Source organism: Cricetulus griseus (assembly GCF_003668045.3).
Source record: "Cricetulus griseus strain 17A/GY chromosome 1 unlocalized genomic scaffold, alternate assembly CriGri-PICRH-1.0 chr1_1, whole genome shotgun sequence".
Classification (NCBI taxonomy): domain Eukaryota; kingdom Metazoa; phylum Chordata; class Mammalia; order Rodentia; family Cricetidae; genus Cricetulus; species Cricetulus griseus.
In genome coordinates, this window is record NW_023276807.1 from 149,623,773 (window position 1) to 149,644,461 (window position 20,689).

The 20,689-nt window shown below is 34.2% G+C and overlaps 1 protein-coding gene across 11 annotated transcripts in view; it reads right to left on the bottom strand.

Moving 5' to 3' along the window:
- Epha5 (EPH receptor A5) overlaps positions 1 to 20,689 on the bottom strand; it is a 323,256-nt gene that overhangs the window by 56,595 nt on the left and 245,972 nt on the right. For 4 of the 11 annotated variants that reach the window (XM_035453281.1, XM_035453280.1, XM_035453284.1 and 1 more), the window contains exon 8: positions 20,539 to 20,641. In XM_035453281.1, coding sequence (XP_035309172.1) covers positions 20,539 to 20,641 — 103 coding nt within the window. Of the gene's footprint in view, positions 1 to 20,538; positions 20,670 to 20,689 lie in introns of all 11 variants that reach the window. The other 7 variants (XM_035453282.1, XM_027390976.2, XM_027390975.2 and 4 more) reach the window with 3 other exon arrangements.

Genomic DNA, 20,689 nt, shown 5'->3' on the forward strand with positions numbered 1-20,689 from the left:
GAGCCACTATAGATTTAAAGAGAAATCTGGCACTAGGGAATTGTACAGATATCCACAAGGATGATCCCAACTAAGAACCTAAGCAACAATAGAGAGGCTACCTTAAATGCTACCTACAATGATAAATGGTGTCTACCTTAAATGCTATCCTAGAGCCTTCATCCAGTAGCAGATGGAAGCAGAAGCAGAGATCCACAGCTAAGCACTGAGCCAAAATCCTGGAACCCAGTTTCACAAATGGGTCAAAACCATGCTGGGAAAACAGCTGACCCGAGAAAGTGGGAATTCATGGACCCCAGTCTGACACCTGGGAAATGAACACAGGGCCAAACCAGGCTCTCTGAACATGGGTGTCAGCTAGGAGCACTGGGCAGTCTATGGGCCTCTGGCAGTGAAACCAGGATGTATCCCTAGTGAAAGAATGGAGATTTGGGGGGCACATATCCCATGGTGCAATACGCTTTTAGCCTAGATACACAAGGAGGGCCTAGGCCCTGCCCCAAATGACTTGACAGATTTTCATGATCTTTCATGGAAGGCTTAACTCTTCTTGGGGGAGTGGATGGGGAATGGATGGGGGAGTCAATGAGGGACATCTGAGGATGGAAGGAAGAGAGAACTTGGATTGACATGTAAAATAAGAATGCTTGTAATTTAAATAAAATTTATAAAGAAAATAGATAGAGTCCAAGGCCACCCAGATCTACAAGAAGAGTGAATCAGTCTAAAAGATAATTATAGCTCACACCTGTAATCCCAATATTAGGGAAGTATATAACAGGGAAGCAAGGTCTTAGAGCGGCATTCATTCTCCAGCCACACTAACCAGAGGTTACAGTCTGAGGCTTGGTGAGAGAATCTGGAGACAGGATCAGCCCATTCAGCCTGAGGTTGAGGTAAGAAGCTAGTGACCAGCTGCTTTGCTGTTCTGATATCCAGCTTGAAATGTGAACCCCAATATCAGTCTCTGGATCTTTTATTAGTTCATGTTACATGCAACTTTTTAACTTTCCTAGTGTTCTGCCTTGTGTCAGCACTTAGATTACAAGTACAAGTACACTACTTCATGGCCCAGGCCAGCCTATTAGCTTTGTGTCTAGTACTGTTTTATTGAAAGCTATCACTTTTGCTTGAGTGTGTCTCCCCACCCCCACCCCCTTTTTGATGCTGCTAAAGCTAGTAGAGTGTGGTAGAGATTTAGATACTACAAAGTGAGACAATATCATTCTGGCCCTGTAATTACTTTTAGTCTAGTGATTTCTATAGATGGTGACAATTTTTAGATTTTGTTGCTTTTACATTCAAAATTTAAATGCAGTAACAACATTCTCTTATAATTTCAGGTAAAATATCATTAGCATATTTACTTATGTCTGCTAATATAGGACATGTGCATTACATTAATTGTATTTATGCAGTACAACTCAACAAATAAAACTAAATGCCAATCAATTGAGGCAAAATATCCAGTTTTGTAGACAAATGAGGATGTCATTTCCCCTCATGTAAACTATCTCCAAGATAAAGGTTTGTAAACAGAAGTGTGCTTAAGAATGCTATAGCAACCAACTGTAATTGGACATTATCTATCAATAATCAGAGTTCCAATAACAACAAAAACAAAGTCAGGATCCTAACAATAATAGAAGAATTTTACTCGGTGTTCTTGGGTATAAAGTTTTAAGTATTATAATCTTATGAATGCCTCTTTTCTCCTCTCTCTCTCTCTCTCTCTCTCTCTCTCTCTCTCTCTCTCTCTCTTTCTCACTCTCTCTTATATTCTCATGCAATTTACTATAAGTAAAAGAATATATGAACTATATTCCTGAAAAATATAATTATTATTTCGTCACTACAATTTTACTTTGTTTTCCATACATTTAATAAAATAAAGACAAATAAAACATATACACAACTGTCTTTGACTTTTGAAAGATATACAGATATGACTTTGATCCATTGGGACTCTCTTAGGGCCAAGTAGATATAATTATTTTTAAAAATAGCATAATCAATGTAAAAAGATACACCTTTTAATCAAAGAGTAATTATTTTCATGATTCACTTACCATTGCCATATTACACAGTCCCTATTTTATAATATAATTGAATATTTAACTACATGCCAATAGATATAGTGAATTGTCAGTGTAATTTTAAAAATTTCCACAAAATATATTTTCTAATGATTTACTGATGAAAGGCTTCACATGTAATTTAAAAATGTGGTTTTGTTTCTATGCATATTTGAAGCAGATAAGTAAGTAAATTAACTCCATAAATTAGTCTTGTAAAATAAACTCACATGAGTTTGTCACAAGGACATAATACCACCAGGTGGTATCAAAACACATTTTCCTTATTCATAAATATTCCAGTAAATGCAGGTTTAAATTCAAGCCTTTAAGATAATTTAGAAATTGAAAGTCAAATGTGCTAGAAATAGCAGCCAATAAAATTTCTGGGAGCTATGGTTGAGCATAGGGACATCTGCATTCCTGGCAGCTCTCAGCACCTGGAACTTTACAAGTAACTACCGGCAGCTATAGGAAGATAAGGACTATCTACAATTCAAATCATTTAGCTATTTCAGGCTTTCAATTAAAAATAGTTTTGTTTTAATAAAATATTTCTATTTGTCTTTCTGAAGATATTCTGAAGATATGAATTTGATAACAGAATTACTCACACATATATTTGTGGGTTTGTGTGTGTGTGTGTGTGTGTGTGTAAAAGAGAGAGACTGAGAGAGAGAGAGAGAGAGAGAGAGAGAGAGAGAGAGAGAATTTTGCACACCTGTGCCACTGTGAGCAAGATAATCTCATTTCTATAGAAGCAGGTCATTATACCTCAAGTGAAGTGATCATCAAGATACAAGATCAGAAAAACAAGACTAGAAGCTATGAAGGCATGGCAATTGAAATTGTCAAGTAAGAGATCATAAGAAGCATATAACAAGAACCATTAGATGCCACAAGAAGGAAGACACAGACAGCAATAGAAGCAAGTTCATAAAACAAATACTTGGACAGAAACTGTTTATAATTTACTGGTAAAATAAAAAGGCTAAATCATTTACTCTTTAAGAATGCATCCACAGAGAATGACAGTACTCCATACTGGAGCAAACAGAGAGAAGGTAGTGCATTTATTGGATAGATGACACTTGGCTTTTCTCAGCAGAGTTCACATATTAAATTTTCATTGGCATGGGATAATAAACCAAGAAGCCACTATTACTTTTGACCAGGGGTGTCTGGCAGTCTTGTCATCTGGATCCTACACATTGGATTAAAACACAGTTCTTTGCATTCAGAATGTCTGCACCACTATTGCAATTTATAGCAAGCAGCTGAGAATCCTTTTCAAAGATCGACTTTTTAACTTGTTATGGCACTAGGAGGTCACCAGTATTCACCGTTTTAATGAACACTGTACTGGATATAAGTTTCCTTTGTTGTTCACTTCTTTGTACCACATTCTTTCCCACATTCTGATTTCCCTGACCTACTCTGCAAAGTTAAGAATTTTCATGAAAACTTGTTATGGAGCTCTCTTCTTGTTCATCACTGTTTTAAAAGAAATTATACAGAACACCAAAACAAATTTGCAAAATGTGGCCTGTAATGTAATAAAAGGAATTTAATCTCATTGTAAGGCATTAAAATAATATGACCTAGCTTGTTTCCATTGCTGTGATGATGTATAGAACAAAACTAATGTTAATGAGGAAAGAGTTTATTTCTGACAGTAGTTTAGAGGCTATCATTAAGGGAAGTCATGACGGGAACTAAAGATAGGAGGAACTTGGAGGTAGGAACTGAAGCAGAGACCATAGAAGAACACTATTTGCTGGCTTTCACCTCATGACTTGTTCAGCTTGTTTTCTCATAAAACTCAGTATTAACACTGTAGCCATGGCACCACCTACAGGAGCTGGATCTTCCCATATCAATCATCAATCAATAAAATGCCCCATAAAAGTCCACAAGCCAACCTGATAAAGGCAATAGCTCAATCTATGTTCCCTCCTCCCAGGTTGTGTAAAACTGACAAAAATTAAACAATATAGAAGGATTCCTTAAGCAAACTCAGCAATATTGGCTCCATCATATTACTAAAATATGTATACGATAGAGATTATATTGTGTAAGCTGTGGCAAAATGAATTATAGACAAGTCATTTTAAATTTGGAATCAAAAAATCCCCACACCACTCAAATTATTACATTGAAAATAATTATTTCAAGCTGGAATGATAATGCAAACTACATGAATGCTAAAGAATAAAGAAAAGAAAAAGAATGGAAACAAAATATTTTATGATAGAGGAGTGCATACTACATTTTGATTCATTTATTTATGTTTCTGCAAGCTATACATAAATGATGAGTCCCCCCAGTTATTTCTTTTAATCATTCTAATGAATGAAAAGCATTAAGATAGAATGATGTCCTCCATGGATTCAACAAGGGGAGGCCAACAATATAACTAGCAAATTTTGCTGAGCATCCTGCATATAATTTTTGACTTAAGAATATATTGACATTGCAAAGAATATCATAAAATACCTTGTAAACGTTTGCCATAGTGGTAGAGCAGTCATTATCACTACAGGCAAACATTCATTGAAAGTCTGTTGTTCATATTTACAATACAAAATTTATTTCAAAAATTTTTCTTCTCACAATACTGTTGTTTTCAAACTTAACTATATATTATAAACAGTAGAAATTATTTTAGAAAAGAAAACAAATACTATTAAACAACAAACTCCAGTGACCAAGTCTTATCTTACCAAAAACAAATGATTAACTTGTTTGTAAGACAAAAATATCAGTATTATTTCTACAGCAATTAAAAGCTTCTAGATTCTGTCCACAGCAAGAAGTTTTAATGCAAATAATATGTTTTGAACTATGTGTTTGTCTAATAATAGTCTTGGGAGAATTTATGTAATGAATGAAAGGGGATGATTTATATTTAGCATATTAATTATCTGCATGTTAATATTTTTTTAAAGTGCATGGAAATGATTATGAGCATTTTGTTTCCTTGTAGGTACTTCAAATAGTCTGCAATTTGTTTACAATATTAATTTACATTGTCTACAAATGTTGTGTGACATTGATAGATAACTCTAAATATTACCACATCTTTTAATAATTCAAACATGATTAACTTAATATGTATCTGCAGTGGTTTAGTGAATTGTAAGGTTAGTGTTATCAAAGTTTCTTTGTGATTTCATATTTCAATGCCAGTTATTTGAATGATTTAGCTATATATTTCCTCCTCCTTAGCTCCTGTACCACAAAATTAAAGTTACCTGATAACAAATTTCAGCTTCAGCTATGTGCCTTCTAAGACCTAGCCTGCAAGAAATGTCTGTTATTTTCCCAAGAAAGATATTTCCTTTTTACTTGCTCCAGAGTCAGAATATAATAGAATACATTTAATTCACACACATACAATATATTCATTATTCATATGTATATTTAGTCCAATTCTAATTAGACAATTAAATTAGATGTGCTTTCTTCTTTTCATGAACATTTTCTGAAATTATTAAAGGCCTTGCCTTGACATGATATCACTAGGCATTCAACCATAGGATGGAACACTATAAAGATGCTCACAGAAAATTGAAAACATAACCACCTTTACTACTTTAACGTGCCAACAATTGTAAGTCAATCAAATCCTAAAGAAGAAATTTATTAAAAAGTCTTCCTTGTTGGGAGTACTAGAGATAAATAGACACAACACACAAATTGCTAACTATGAGGAAGCTCCTTCTGAAGATTGAAAATATGGATTTTACTGGCTCATTGTACAACCTGTACTTTCTTTTAGAATGCCCAGTTATAACAGTTTATGTGTATCAGTCTACCAGAATAATGACATTCCTACACTTCCTTGCTGTTCTTTATCACTATCTTGTGTAATTAAATGTCTTTTTCTATGATGTTTTCTTTAAAATAAAAAGAACAGGAGAAAATAAGATGAGTATTCTTAAGTATTTTAAAATTTTAAATATTTAATAATGACTCATAAGGTATGTTATGCATATTATGTTGGTAAATTGTTACGTGTTGAACTCACCAAGAAGCCAACACTGACTTCTTGACACTTTTTCAGATCTAACCATATTAGTCTCAAAATAGCTCTGTGCTCTGGTGTTGGGCTAACTTTGCCCTAACTCTGTGATTGGGAGGGAAGAGAATAACAGAACAACCCAAGAATACAAACACATAGTGGTTCTCAACTTTCCTAATGATGCAGCACAGTTCCTCGTGTTGTGGTGACCCTCAACTATGAAATAATTTTGTTGCTACTTCATAACCATAATTTTGCTGCTGTTAATGAATCATAAATATCTGATATGCAAACCCAAGGGGATCACGACTCACAGGTTGAGATCCACTGAGCCAGAAAGTATATAAGTTCCAACTGATGCTACTATTGTTTATTTTATGTATAAAGAAATAAAAATGCTTACAAAAAAAAGAAGCTGAGCATTAACCTGAATACCACATCTATTTACAGAAAGATCAGCCAGGAACTTCAGCTTTCTCCCTTGTGTTCTGCTTGGTTATGTGAGTGGCCAGCTTTTTTTTTATCATATCTCTAGCTGCATCTAGTATTTGTTCTACCAGTTAGAAGCCTCATTGAGGGAAGACTTCTGCCTAGGGCTCTCTCTATTGAGAACTGCAGTTGGCTACCTTGACGAAGTTTCCACAGTAAATTTCTGCTGAAAGTTTTGAGTACCTGATATAATGTTTTGTTATATGTTTCTGTCTGTTCATCCATCTATCTATCTATCTATCTATCTATCTATCTATCTATCTATCTATCTATCTGTTATTTATTTATGTATTGTTTTACTTTGGCTTGTTGTTTGCTTATTAAACTCATTAACTTAAAATTCAAAGGAAGGATAGGTACTGTAGAACATTTTTCAGACATTTATAGAATTGAATAAATAGAAATATGATATATACTATGGAAGCAATATTATCTTGTGATATAACAATAAAAATAAAATATAAATAGTATCTTTTATTATACAAATTTTATAATCCAGAAATATTTGCATGTGTGGATCTGGGAATTAACTTCTTTATATTTTAAAATTTTGTTTGTATATGAGCAAATAAATACAATTTTTGAAGAAGAAATGGTGGAAGTTGAAACTAGCAATAGCTGGAGGGAAGTCAAACTACAGGAAGGCAGTTGAAATTTCTGCTACAAACAGACCAAATGGTCAAAGCTTACTATAATATCTGCTGCTTTCTTTAGTTTTTGTCTTCTCGCACTACTGCTTTTTCAACAGAAAGCATTGTTTCTGTTAGCCCATTTAACCATTTCTATGCCTTCATTCCCTATTTGGGATATATATGACAGATTTCACACATACACCCTATTCTCACATATTAAGTTATTCCAATATCCTGCTTGTCTCTGAGTATCTGCCAAATGCAAATGATATTGGTTCCATCACTTCTTATCAAGTATCTTTTTAAAAAATCGACTGACTTGCTTTAGCTTAATTCTGAGTGTTTCCAGTTTATTTTTACTGAAGAAAGACTCTTTGGTTGCTCAATAAAAAGACAACACATGGATTTAAATTTTCACTTGGCTATACATTTACATCTTTTTCTAAACAAGTACTGCTGCATTAATATATAGCCTACTTGATGCAGGGGAAAGTGATGCCCCGCATAGAGAAAATACAAGCTACCTTGCTCTTTAGCAGTCGAAGTGATCCTTCATATTCATTGAACTTTATCCCTCCTTTCCAGTTTCCTGTTGACTCATATTCCCCATAGAAGAGCACATGATTATCACCAGGAACACCAAGTGCCTAGCTATTTGATTTGTATTTATTTTAGTCAAAGTAGATAGAAAAGTGAGAACAGACAAATATTCACAAATATGATCCTACTTTTCATTGTTTAAAAACAGGTTTTATTTATGAACATAACTGATTAAAACACATTTTTATTACAAGGGAAGGACTGTTAAGGTCTCCTCTCCACAATTGGTTAGTTTATTAGCTGTGGTCATCACTGTGGATTCCTGGGAATTTCCCTAGTTCCAGGTTTCTTGTTAACCCCACAATGGCTCCCACTATCAATTCCTTCCCACACCTGGACTTTGAGGATCTATCCTTCATGTTTTCCTCCCTTCTCCTCACCTCCTATCTCCCCTTCTCACTCTGCCACCACTCTATACCCTCCCCCCACACTCCCAATCTCCAAATTTTCTCAGATCTTGTCTATTTCCCCTGTGATCAGATTGATGACTACCTTAATTGACATCATAAAGCCTATATCCAGTAGCTGATAGAAGTAGATTTGGAGATCCACAGGTAAGTACTGGGTTGAATTCCTAAGTCCAGTTGTAGAGAGGGAGGAGCAATAATATGAGCAAAGAGGTCAAGACCATGATAGGGAAACTCACAGAAACAACTGACCTGAGCAAGTGTGAGCTCATTGAATCCAGGCTGATAATTGGGGAACCCACACAGTATCAAACTAGGCCCTCTGAATGAAGGTGAAAGGCTCTCTGAATGAGGGTGAGGGCTTGGGCTGTTTATGGGGCCACTAGCATTGGAACCAGTATTTATCACTAGTGTGTGAACAGGCTTTGGGGGGTCTATTCCCTATAGAGGAATACCTTACTCAGCCTAAATACAGGATAGAGGGGCTAGTTCTCTAGTGCATCATTGAGGGCCTGCCTCAAATGATGTAACAGACTTTGGTGTTTCTCCATGGGAGGCCTTATCCTCTCTGAGGAGTGAATGGGGGGTTATGTGGGGAGAAGGTGGACGGAGTAGGAGGACAGAGGGAGAGGGAACTAGGGTCAGTGTCTAAAAAAGATTGTTTAAAATATTTTTAAAAGAGACAAGAAAAGCTTGCATTTGTCAAAAATGTATTATGAGAAATAAGCAGTATTTGAGGATGGTATAAATTCCTGCACTTTTAGATCAGCTTTTTTAATTCTAGGAAAGAAAATTTTGTTTGCTAATGAAAGAAAATCACTAATATCATTGATTATACTAGCAGCCTCAAACATTAATGCTATATATTATTCTGTTGAAACCTGTAAGCTACTTTATTATTTTCTTTATATACATATTAATAAAATTTATTCATATATTCTATTTATATAATGTAATGTGTTCAAATTTGTTTACAATTGCTTTATAAATATAATTGTATAGAAACACACACACACACACACACACATATATATATATATATATATATATATATATATATATATATATACAGAGAGAGACACAGAGAGAGAGAGAGAGCCATAGTAAACTTATATTATAGATTTGATTTCTAGGTGTTATTTTAAGATTGTTACAATATATTTATATGATTAGACACTGAAAAATATTTTAGTATTATAAAATTTGAGTTAATAAGATGTGACTACAAATCAAGCATATTGCCAGAGAAGAAGTATAGACTTAACATCCATTTAGATTTGTAGTGACCACTATAACTTAGAAACTAGAGACTAGAACTACAAGGGATGCTAAGGATTGTGATAAACATTTACACAAAGCTATGGAATTCAGAAGCATGAATGCACAAACATACAAAATGAGCATTTTTAGATGCTGTGAAAAAATTACTAGGATTTGAAAGAAACTTCTTTCAATGATGGACCTTCCCTATATGAATTTCTAATATTTTTTACCTAAAATAATACTATATACCTGCAATTTATAGATATATTAAAAGAACAAATGCCTAAAACTTGCCTGTATATTAATGAGCATACTGTCCCCAAAATGAAAAGAAATACCAAGAAACACATACCTATTTTATTTTATTAAACTAGCAAAAGTATAGTAGGTTAGGAGCCATTATACAACTTCATAGTATGTTAGAAATATTTATTGATCCATTGATGTATAAAGTTATTCATCAATATGTATTACTGTTTCTAAAATTATTCATATATACTGATACTTGTATGAATTACTTGAATGTGTTCCAACAACAATAGAAATAATAATAACTGACAAACAACACAGATCCCGAAATAATAGTCAAAAACATGAAAATAAGTAAGTAAAAATATATATGAAGGGTTAGAAATTATAATGCCAATGCACAATGAACCATTATATTCTGGGTCTTAAAATGTTTTCAATCTTTTTATAATTTGAATATGAACTGTCACTCAAAAAATCTCATGTATCAAAACTTGTTAATATTTGTGGAATTTTTGGAAATGAATGTGATATGAAAAATTTATTTCATCAAAAGACTGAAATAATCCTGAGTTCATAGCTTAATAAGTTGCTAAATCTTATAGGCATATATAGAATAGTTGGTTCCTACTCACCAGTATAAGACAGTGAGATGTGTATCTTATCTCCTACCCACCTTTATCAGTACATCTATTCTTTGGCTTAGATAGGCAAACCAACTTTGATCTATTATGACACACTGCTTCACACACACACACACACACACACACACACACACACACACACACGATGTTTCCTTATGGACTGTGGTCACAACAAAGAGAAATGTGCATGGACTTCATGCATGCCAAAAAACCAATTCATAGAAATTTTCTGTGGAATGGGAAAAGAAAGGAATAAGCAAAGGGAATTTTGCAAGCAAGAAATCTTGACTACACTGTGATTGACAGCTGTATGAAAAGTCAGCTTTTTGACTTAATAAAGAACTCAGTTGTTTGAGACTGAGTTTCTAATCTACAGGAAACATTTATTTGATTTTTGATTCATGCAATAACATTAAAAATACAGATCTGAAACCATATGGCTTTTAGCCAATTTCAAATTCTTTTGGAACATTTTACTCTGTTTCTTGGCAATTTCTTAGGAAACTTAGTTTTGCTGTTGTTGCTTCTGTAGAAGTTCTGTCTTTTGGCCCAAGGAAATGCTATTAGTTTTCACCATGGAACTGTATCTCATGTTCCTGTAAAAGCTCATGGTTTTGTGCCCTTCAAAAGATGTGATGAAATTTCCAGACCTAGTAGGAACTTCTAGAGCCTACCTTAGTCTATTTGCTACTGATGTCCATCTCAAATGAGAATGAGTCACTTACTGACTTACAGAAATGGTGCATGTAGGCAAGTAGCATGTAGGAAAAGACATGCTTTTTAGTTTGTGCTTTATCTTAGGTGATATTGAAACATCTCTAAATTCTCTTCACAGGCAGCATTGTTGCAAATCACTGTCATTGATGACTTTTCTCAGTACCTCAGAATTTTTTCTCTGAAAAGTTGAATTCACTATAATGTCCTGAGACATACAGTAATGTTTACATATTTGATCTGTGAGAAATTGCAGGTGGGATATTCAATGATGTTGAGCAATTGAGTCAATAATCCTATTAGGGTCAGTTTTCTAGGATGATTGACTCCCCACAGTGCACAATTAGCTATTGCTATGCTCCTCATATTCTAACCAACACTTTGCCCTTGTCTCATTTGTCAGTCATTAATGAATTATGATATGCTCTCTAATTATTTTTAAAAGCTTTTGAACAAAAATGAGCCACATGTAATTTTATGAAAATATATTGGATAAAAACTCTCAGTATTAAATCAACATGTTTGCATGGATATGTTATAGTTTTATGAAATCACAACTATTATTGGCTCGTAAACCACTGAGATTTACTCTTAGTGAACGCTTAAAAATTACTGATGGTATGTGAGATTACAAACATTTGTTTATTTACCACCATCCAAAATTAAATAGTGCTATATTCAAATATTTTTACATAATTTTCTTCTTAAAAATATCACAAATGGATGGAACTAGAATAAACCATTCTGAGAGGTAACCCAGTCACAAAAAGACAAACATGGCATGTACTCATATATGGATTTTAGACATAGAACAAAGAATTCCCAGCCTACAGTCCATACCACCAGAGAAGCTAAGAAACAAAGAAGACTCTAAGAGGAACATTCATCGACCACCTGGAGAAGGGAAAAGGGGCAAGATCTCCTGAGCAAATTGAGAGCATGGGGGAGGGGAGAAGAAGCTAGGAAAATGAGAAGGGTAGAAGAAGAGGGATGAGGAGGACATGACACAACAGGAAGTTTGAGTTGGAGAAGAATAGATGAGAGCAAGATAAGAGATAACATAGTAGAGGGAGCCATTATAGGTTTAAAGAGAAATCAGGCACTAGGGAAATGTCTGGAGATCTACAAAGGTGACACCAACTAACAGTCTAAGCAACAGAGGAAAGGCTACTTTAAAGGACCTCCAGTGATAATGAGATTGATGACTAACTTATATGCCATCCTTTAGCCTTTATCCAGCAGCTGGTGGAAGTTGAAGCAGACACCCACAGCTAAACACTTAACGACCTGAAATCAAGCTGCACAAAAGGAGTGATGAAAAAAGGGCTCCAGACCAGGCTGGTGAAACCCACAGAAACAGCTGACCTGAACAAGGGGGAAATCTTGATCCCCAGACTGATAGCTGGGAAACCATTATGGGACTGATCCAGACTCCATGAACGTGGGTGTAAGTGAGGAGACCTCTGAAATCTATGTGGCGTTTTGTAGTAGATCAGTATTTATCCCTAGCTTAGGAATGGAATTTGGGAGCCCATTCCACATAGAGGGATACTCCCTGAGCCTAGACACACAGGGAAGGGCCTAGGACCTACCCCAAAGGATATGACAGACTCTGAAACTCCCTATGGAAAGCCTCACCCTCCCTGGGGGAGCAGAAATGGTATGGGATAGGTAGGGTGTTAGTTGTGGGGGACAGGGTAGGCCAGAAGGGAGAGGGAACTGCAGCTGACATGTAAAATAATCTTGTTTCTAATTTAAATATAAATGGAGAAAAAATCTCACAAATTTGAAATCTTATGATCCTACTTACTTTGGAGAGGTCAATACCATTAATTTGTCTATCATGACCTAAGAGAAATAATGAAAATGGCTTTATTGGTATTACTGCTTATAAAAGTCACTGATACTTACTACTGAAAAATGCTGATATTAGAATAACTAGGTGTCAAAAATGCTATGTTAATCCAAGGTTTTAAAAACTCTCATGTAATATTTCTTGAGATCACTATTTATTTATTATTCACAAAGAGAACATATTCATGGGTCAGAGATTCTGTATCTCGTATGTTGGATCTACTAACATAACTCTTTTCCCCCAAATGCCATCATTAATAATGAGCAAATCACTTCAAATGGTGATGGGTGCTCAGTTGATATTTAATTCCATGTATTATGAGTAACTCATTCAATTAGATTAAGTGTGAAAGCCACAGAAATTTCTCCATCATTTCTTATGGAAGAAAAAAAGGACTTATACACATAAAGAAGTATATTTTGCAGTGGAAATTTTCAAATATATATGACAAATAACTGATGCTCTATTTTAATTTTTCTGTAGAAAGAGTAAAGGCTTTACCTATAGAATGGAGGAGGATTTAACATGGAGAGAATAGTGGGTGTTACAGGTCCTGACATGTGGCTAAAATCTAAACTTTGAGAAGTGAGAAGAAATTTGGTACAAGCTAAGGGGAATTTTAGACTGTAAGCAGAGTGAGATCCACTTTCCTCATTCTTGCTCCATATGCTTTACAAAGGCCTCCTGATCCAGCAAGGGTGTCTGCTGTGCTGGGCCATTTGTTAACAGAATGATATTTTCATTCTCTTCTCTATTAATGGGCTTGATTCAAAGCTTTTGTCAAATCTGCTGTCACTGGCTTTGAAAATAAAGTGTAAAAGCACTGAAACCAAAGCTTATCTCAGTAAACTTATCATTAACCCAAAGATGAGTTGCTCTCCTGTAGTTTCAAAGACTCTTATAACTTCTTAGCTCGATATTCCTCCTCCAATGGACATATCATTCAAATTAAAATATTAGGTACACCATCTCTGATAATTTCCAGCAGTTGAGAAGCAAAGACACTCAGATTTCTGAGTTCTTGACTAGCCTGGTCTATAAAGCTAGTCCCAAGACATTTAGGGCTACACAGAGAAACCATGTCTTGAAAAACAAACAAATAAATGAAAACTGAAACTCTAAATGATAGCTGAAAGCAATTCAGTATATAGAGTGTTTTAAGGATATACAGAAGTAAAATTAACAAGCTTGACTAAAATTAAGAATGAGGATGGCATTGGTGACATTAGAAATGATTTGAGATAAAGCATAATTTACCAGGTAATCCTTTCCAGAGAAAACAAAGGAATAATTCACTTTATTCTCATAAATCAATAAACACTGAAGCATTTTATCAAATTTACTGATCATTCTGAAAAGGTTTTAAATGTTAATCCTATATTCTACCAGAAAAAAATCAGAAATATTTTAAACCATGGTGGTAAACTCCATGATTATATGTTATGGAACATTTCTAGAGTGAAAAGAAAGGGAAGGACCTACAGAGACAGCTCTGCAGATAAAAGCAGTTGCCCTGCAAACCTGATAATTGGAGTTTAACCTCTGAATTCCCAGAAAGCTGGATTTGGGAATAAGAATATGTAATTTACACACTGCTCCTGAAACATGGAGCTGACTAATAGAATCTGTTGGAAGCTAACAGGCCAGTTATCCTGGAATGTGCAGTGTTGCATCAGAAAAAAGTGGTGAGACCCTGACTCAAACAAATTGGAGAACATTATCTTCTGTAAAGTTGTCCTTTGATTTTTTCCATGTGTGCATATGGCATGTGGGCAAGCAAAGTTACTCATCTCTTCACACACAGCCTCACAAAGTACCTATTTTCTCTACCATCTTTTGTCTTTTATTTTACTGAAAAAGACAGAGCAAAAACCAGATGAAGACATACATTTAGGAAATCATCTGTAGTAGGCAGAAGAACCATAGATTATCATTTTAGTGTCTGTAAAAGTATAATATGCTGAATAGACTTGAAAAGAATAAGGCATAAGCTATGTGGTTCTCTAGGAAATGGAGTATGAAGCAGTAGGAAAGGCCAGTGAAAATGTCTTGAAAAATAACGTTTTTAACAACATTCAAAGAAAAATGGGGATAATTTTGTTAGCAATGAATCGTACAGATTCAGCACTGAGACATAATGTGAAGAAACAGTATATGTGGAATCCTGAGAAGGGTATCCACTAACTTGTTACACAGAATTGGTGTTGGACAACATTATAATTTTCCTGACAATATTATTATTTGCATTAGCCAAAATATTCCTCAGAAGAGGGTTTTAAAATAATTTGTAACCTTACTAAACACTCACAATTCTTTATTCTTCTAATATTTTATTTTATTTTATGTGCATGAGAGTTTTTAATGCATGTTTGCCTAGTATATGTACAGATCAAAAGTCTGCAATGAATCTCTGCAAACTGGTGTTACTGATAGTTTTTAGCCACCATGTGAGTTCTGGTTGGTCCTCTGCAAGAATACCAAGTGCTCTTACCACCCAGTCCTCTCTTTACCTCAAGAAATTACAATTACTTACTGTAGATGTAGTCAAAGTTCTGTTATGCATCTAAATTTGTATTTAAAACTTCCATATAATTAATTAGTAGTCCCAAATAAACATTGTGGTATTTTATTCTGGAACCATTGGGTTTTTTCTATATATAACTGATTCTTACTTATAAGAATTCAAATATTTATCAATATTAGTGAGGATATTAATTTTGCACAAATAACAAATTTATGGATTCTAGTTGTATTGAAAGTCTGTTCCATTTACAATTATTTTAATTCAGTCTTATGAAATTCTGTCTACTGATAAGTCTACTAAAATAAATGATAAATATTGTTGCAAAGGTGATTGCTTTTTTTATTTCAAATGCACAGGAGGAGCCTTGGCAGTGATGTATAACAGAATCCCAATAAACCATTACATTGGATATCTCTGATGTTGTACCATTTTCAATCTGATATAGCTAAGGAATCAGAAGAAAATTGCAAAACACAAAATTTTACTGTTACTTTTTTCAAGTAAATTAAGAAATAGCTCTTGCAATGCTTTTATAAAACTACTACCTATGTTCCCAATGTCACCTTATGTTTTAAATATTACATTGTAGTACATATATACAATGTACATATACAATGTGAATTCATTGCTGAGCTAACTCAACTCAGCAATCAACATGTCATTTCAAAAAAAGTTAGTGTCAATTTCTAAATGGGAGATAGAGACAATAACATAGCTGTACACTCTTCATATATTCAGAACACACAAGAGAATTTTGGTCAAAAAAGTAACATCTTGCAGTAAACCATATTTCAACTAAATTTATCCTCTTACAAACATCTTTTCATGACAGGCTCAAATGACTATTCTTAAAATTTTCATCAAACACCATTCAGGAAAAAAAATCCATGTTTTTCTTCAGGATATATCCCCTGATTCTTATTTTCCAATATCAAAATTGACAAAAGGCATTAAGCTTTTGGGATTTAAGTACAACAGCAAGTATAAATATATATGACTGAGCATGTGTGTAATAAAGTGTGCTTCCTATCTCTGAATGCTCTCTGAGAATCAATTTGAAGTAAAAAGAAAAATCTCATCATCCTGGGCCAGGCCTAGGTAGACTTTGGGGAGCCCCTTTTGAAGACCTTACCCTGCCTGGGGAATGGAGGGGGGATGGCTAAGGGGAGGTGGGATGTTGCAGGGAGGGGATGGAAAGGGAGAAGGGATAGACATGTGAAGCAAGCTTGTTCCTAATATGAACTAATAAAAGAAAAAATAAAATAAAATAAAATAAATCTCCAATTTTCTTGATATGCAACTAATTATGAGAACATATGGAAAATTTGGATTTCAGGAATAAAATTAAACAAAACATTTTTAATTCTGTGAAATCTGAACAGAGAGTCAAATAAAATAACCACTTCTGTATAGTCAAATTTACTTTGTTTTTCATGCATCCTTACATTATAATTTGATTTATATTAGACTAAGAAATGTGTCAGAGTCAACATTTAGAAATTAGTAGGTCCTTGTGTTTTAAAGGGAAAATATAAGAGGGAGAAAAGGCTGGCTTAAAGAAAGACAATAAACAGAACAGCAATAGCGAGAGGCTCTGTTTCCCAGTTAGCTACAGACTTGTGGAAATGAAAGTCTCACAAAATCCTCAGATTAAACAACTAGATTCATGACAAGGTAAATGTAAGGGAAGAAGTACAAACCATGCCATAAAGAACTCATCTGTGTTCAATACTCTTAGAGATGAAAGAGAAAGATTAAAGAACAGTTACAGTTTGCTTACATTTCAGAGGGATTAAGTTTTAATCTTCTTGGGATAATTAGTCATAGCTTATTGAGAGAGTGTCAGCTCTTCTGTTATGCCATATGGGAGTTTAAATGCTATTGAGAAATAATACAGCAAAGAGAAAAAATTAAGCCTTGAAGTAAAAGCCCTATGGAAAATGAACACCTTTCAAAGAGGTGATTATTTCCTACTTCATAAAGAAACTATATTTTTTTTCAAACTTAACAAACTTGCATATATTCTAAAACTATATCTACTTAGAATCTAAAAAATAGTCAATCAAGGGATAGGGATGTCTAAAAGAATTTTGAATCTTTGTGTTTGATTTCCTTTTATCTTGAATGTATATTAGAATAAAAGGTTGACATTTTCTTGCAATAATTTAATTGTATAACATTCATTGTGACATACTCTAAACGTGTGTTTTTCTGTATTGTGCATACAAATTCAAAATGTCATCGTCATTACAATTGTATTTTCTTTTAGTTCACATATCAATCAAAATTAACATCAAATTTTGTACACTAGCATTACTTTCCACAAAAAATTAAAATACAATTGAATCATTCATTTTGAACCATTAAGAAATCAAATTATGATCAATTTCCAAAAATATTGGCAAAGATGTACCTGAGACATATGGTTATATTATCTTATTAAAAGAGTTAAACTATGAAAAGAGAGTTCAAAGTGAGAGGGAAATCATGAAAACCTTAGGCATGTATAAAAGTTTATCAATTGTTACTGTAGTTTTTCTTGTCCCACCAGGTCCTGTTGCCCATCTCAGTCTCAAATAAACACACAGATGCTATATTACTTATTGAACTGTTGGATGACAGGTAGGGTAGGGCTTTTTATTGGCTAGCTCTGTCTTAATTTTAACCCATTTACATAAATTTATGTATTTTCACATGGTCTTGGCTTACCAGAGAAGGGTCCGGATCTGTTCTCCTTCCTCTGCTACATGGCGCTTCTCCTCATCTCCTAGCCCTGACAATCTTCCTGCCTCAACTGGCTATTGGCCAGTTTTGGTGTTTTATTCACCAGCCAATAAAAGAAACATATATACAGAAGGACACCCCCCATCTATAAACCAATCACTTTTTTGCTTTTGCGACATAAAGGAAGTATGTAAGATATTTTTTTTTCAACTTGACACAGAGGCTGGAGATAAATGAAAGGAAGGCTCCTCAATAGAAAGAAATTGTCTTTGTATCATTCTGTTGTAGAGCATTTTTAAATTAGTGATTGTCTAGAGAGGACTCAGTCCATTGTGGGTGGTGCCATCTTTGGGCTGGTGGTCATGGACTGCAATCAATAGCAGACTGAGAATGCAACAGGGATCAAGCCAATCAGCAGCACACCTCTATTGCCTCTGTGTCAATTCCTGCCTCCAGCAAACTGCGCCATGAGATTGTGGTCTGACTTCCATTAATCAAGGACTATGAAAGAAAGTATAAGACAAGTAAATTATTTCTTCATCAACTTGCTGTTGGTCATGATGTTTCATCACAGGGATCATATGTGTGTGTGTGTGTGTGTGTATGCATATATATATATATATATATATATATATATATATATTTAAAATATATATTAACATTTTATAGCATATCCATATATGGATGTGGCATATAGTTTATAGCATATAGTTTTCAACAATTTGCCAGAAGTCCAACATAATTACTTAAAAATGTGAAGGGTTTTGGCTAAATTTCTTCATTGTGTTACATTTTGTTTAAAAGATCTCAATTGAGTTAATTCAGGAAAATCCATTTATTACAGAGTGACAATACTTAAATCCAAACAAAAGTTGTGACATTCAAGGACTTTAACAAGATAGAAAAGCCTTCAAAGGTCACATCATTTAAATTTGTGGTAGATAAGTAGATGCGTTCAAGCACGAACTAACTTTTCTATTCAGAATAAAGTACAAAAGGTGGAGACGTTCCTGTCAAAAAGTAAACAGATAAATTTCAAACATCCCTAAAAATTAAGAAATGCTAGCTTAACAAAATGCAAAACTTTCATGAACAAACCAAAATAATTCATAGAACTTTAGAACCCATAGTTACTTCTTGGTGAATTTTTTATTCCTTTTATTACAAAGATTTGTTTATGAGAGGTTTAAGGAAGTTGGCTTAACCTGCCAAGAACTGAAGGGTGGGCTCACTTTCTTCCTCAGTTAAGTTCAGCGAGAAGAGTTAAGGGAGGCAGGAGAGAGCAGGTACCCTGGACGACTTGCGTTAAATCATCCTCAAAAGAACACGAGCTATCTCTCAGTTATAAATTACAAAAATTAGTTAAGTACCATTATAGAATCAAAGCTAAGTAATACATCGCAGCATATGCTTTTCAGAAAATTCAAGATAAATTGATTCTTTCAAGTTTGTTGGACCTGTTATTATATATTACCATGTTGTCAAACTCAACTATGCTTGTTTACATAATGGTCTAATAACATCACATTACATTTCTAAAGGCAGCCCTCATTTCATAATATACAGAATTATTGCTTCAATTAAAATATTAAAATATATTTGGTGTAGGAAAGGAAAGAATTGTTTATTTATTCATTCATATGTACTTTTAGGAAGATTTATTATGGTAAGCTTATTGACATAAAACACACGGATAAAACATCGACTGGAAGGCTATCTCCCATTTTCAAACTGTAAAATGTAGGCATGCTATACATTGAATTCTGTTATCTGTCTAATTAGCATTTAGCAAAATTCAAATTCAGTAAGTATGTATGAGAATTGGTATGTCATGTTGAAATCCCTTAGAGATGGAAATGAAAGCAGTCATTGCAAAATTTGCTAATTTCTTATATTTTTTAACTCCAGAATGTATGCAGTATATTAATACTAGTCCTATTCCTCAAATGACTGTCAGGCAGCTCCTCTGGGCTCCTTAAACTGTGATTCAGACTGAATAAGGCAATGATTCATTCTTTTGATATAGAAAATATGCAGAATGAGCAATGCATTGTGTTAGAAATAGCTCTATCAGTCTATTAAACACAGAGTAAGCAATATCATGTTAGTACCATTGCCATGGAGAATACAGAGTGTCTAAGAAGGGGAGAAAGTATGTGATGATAACAACTGGCAGCAATATGGACAACATAAAACTTAAGTACTAAGGCACACAGAGACATTATTTACTGGCATGCTGCTGCTTTGATTTGTTTTAGGATGTGCGTACAGCCGCAGAGTTGGATCAAGGTGAGGGAGAGAGCAGCTGCTAAAGTTCAGAAACTCTTTCCTCCCTTACCTGCCACTGAGAAGGAAGCCAATCATCACTGCCAACAAGATGACTCCCACTGTCACCGACACTGCAATGATGGGAATCTGGCTTTGATCATTGGATGCTGCAACTGCTGATAGAAGACACAGAGAAAGGAACTTGTAGTTAAAGGTACCAT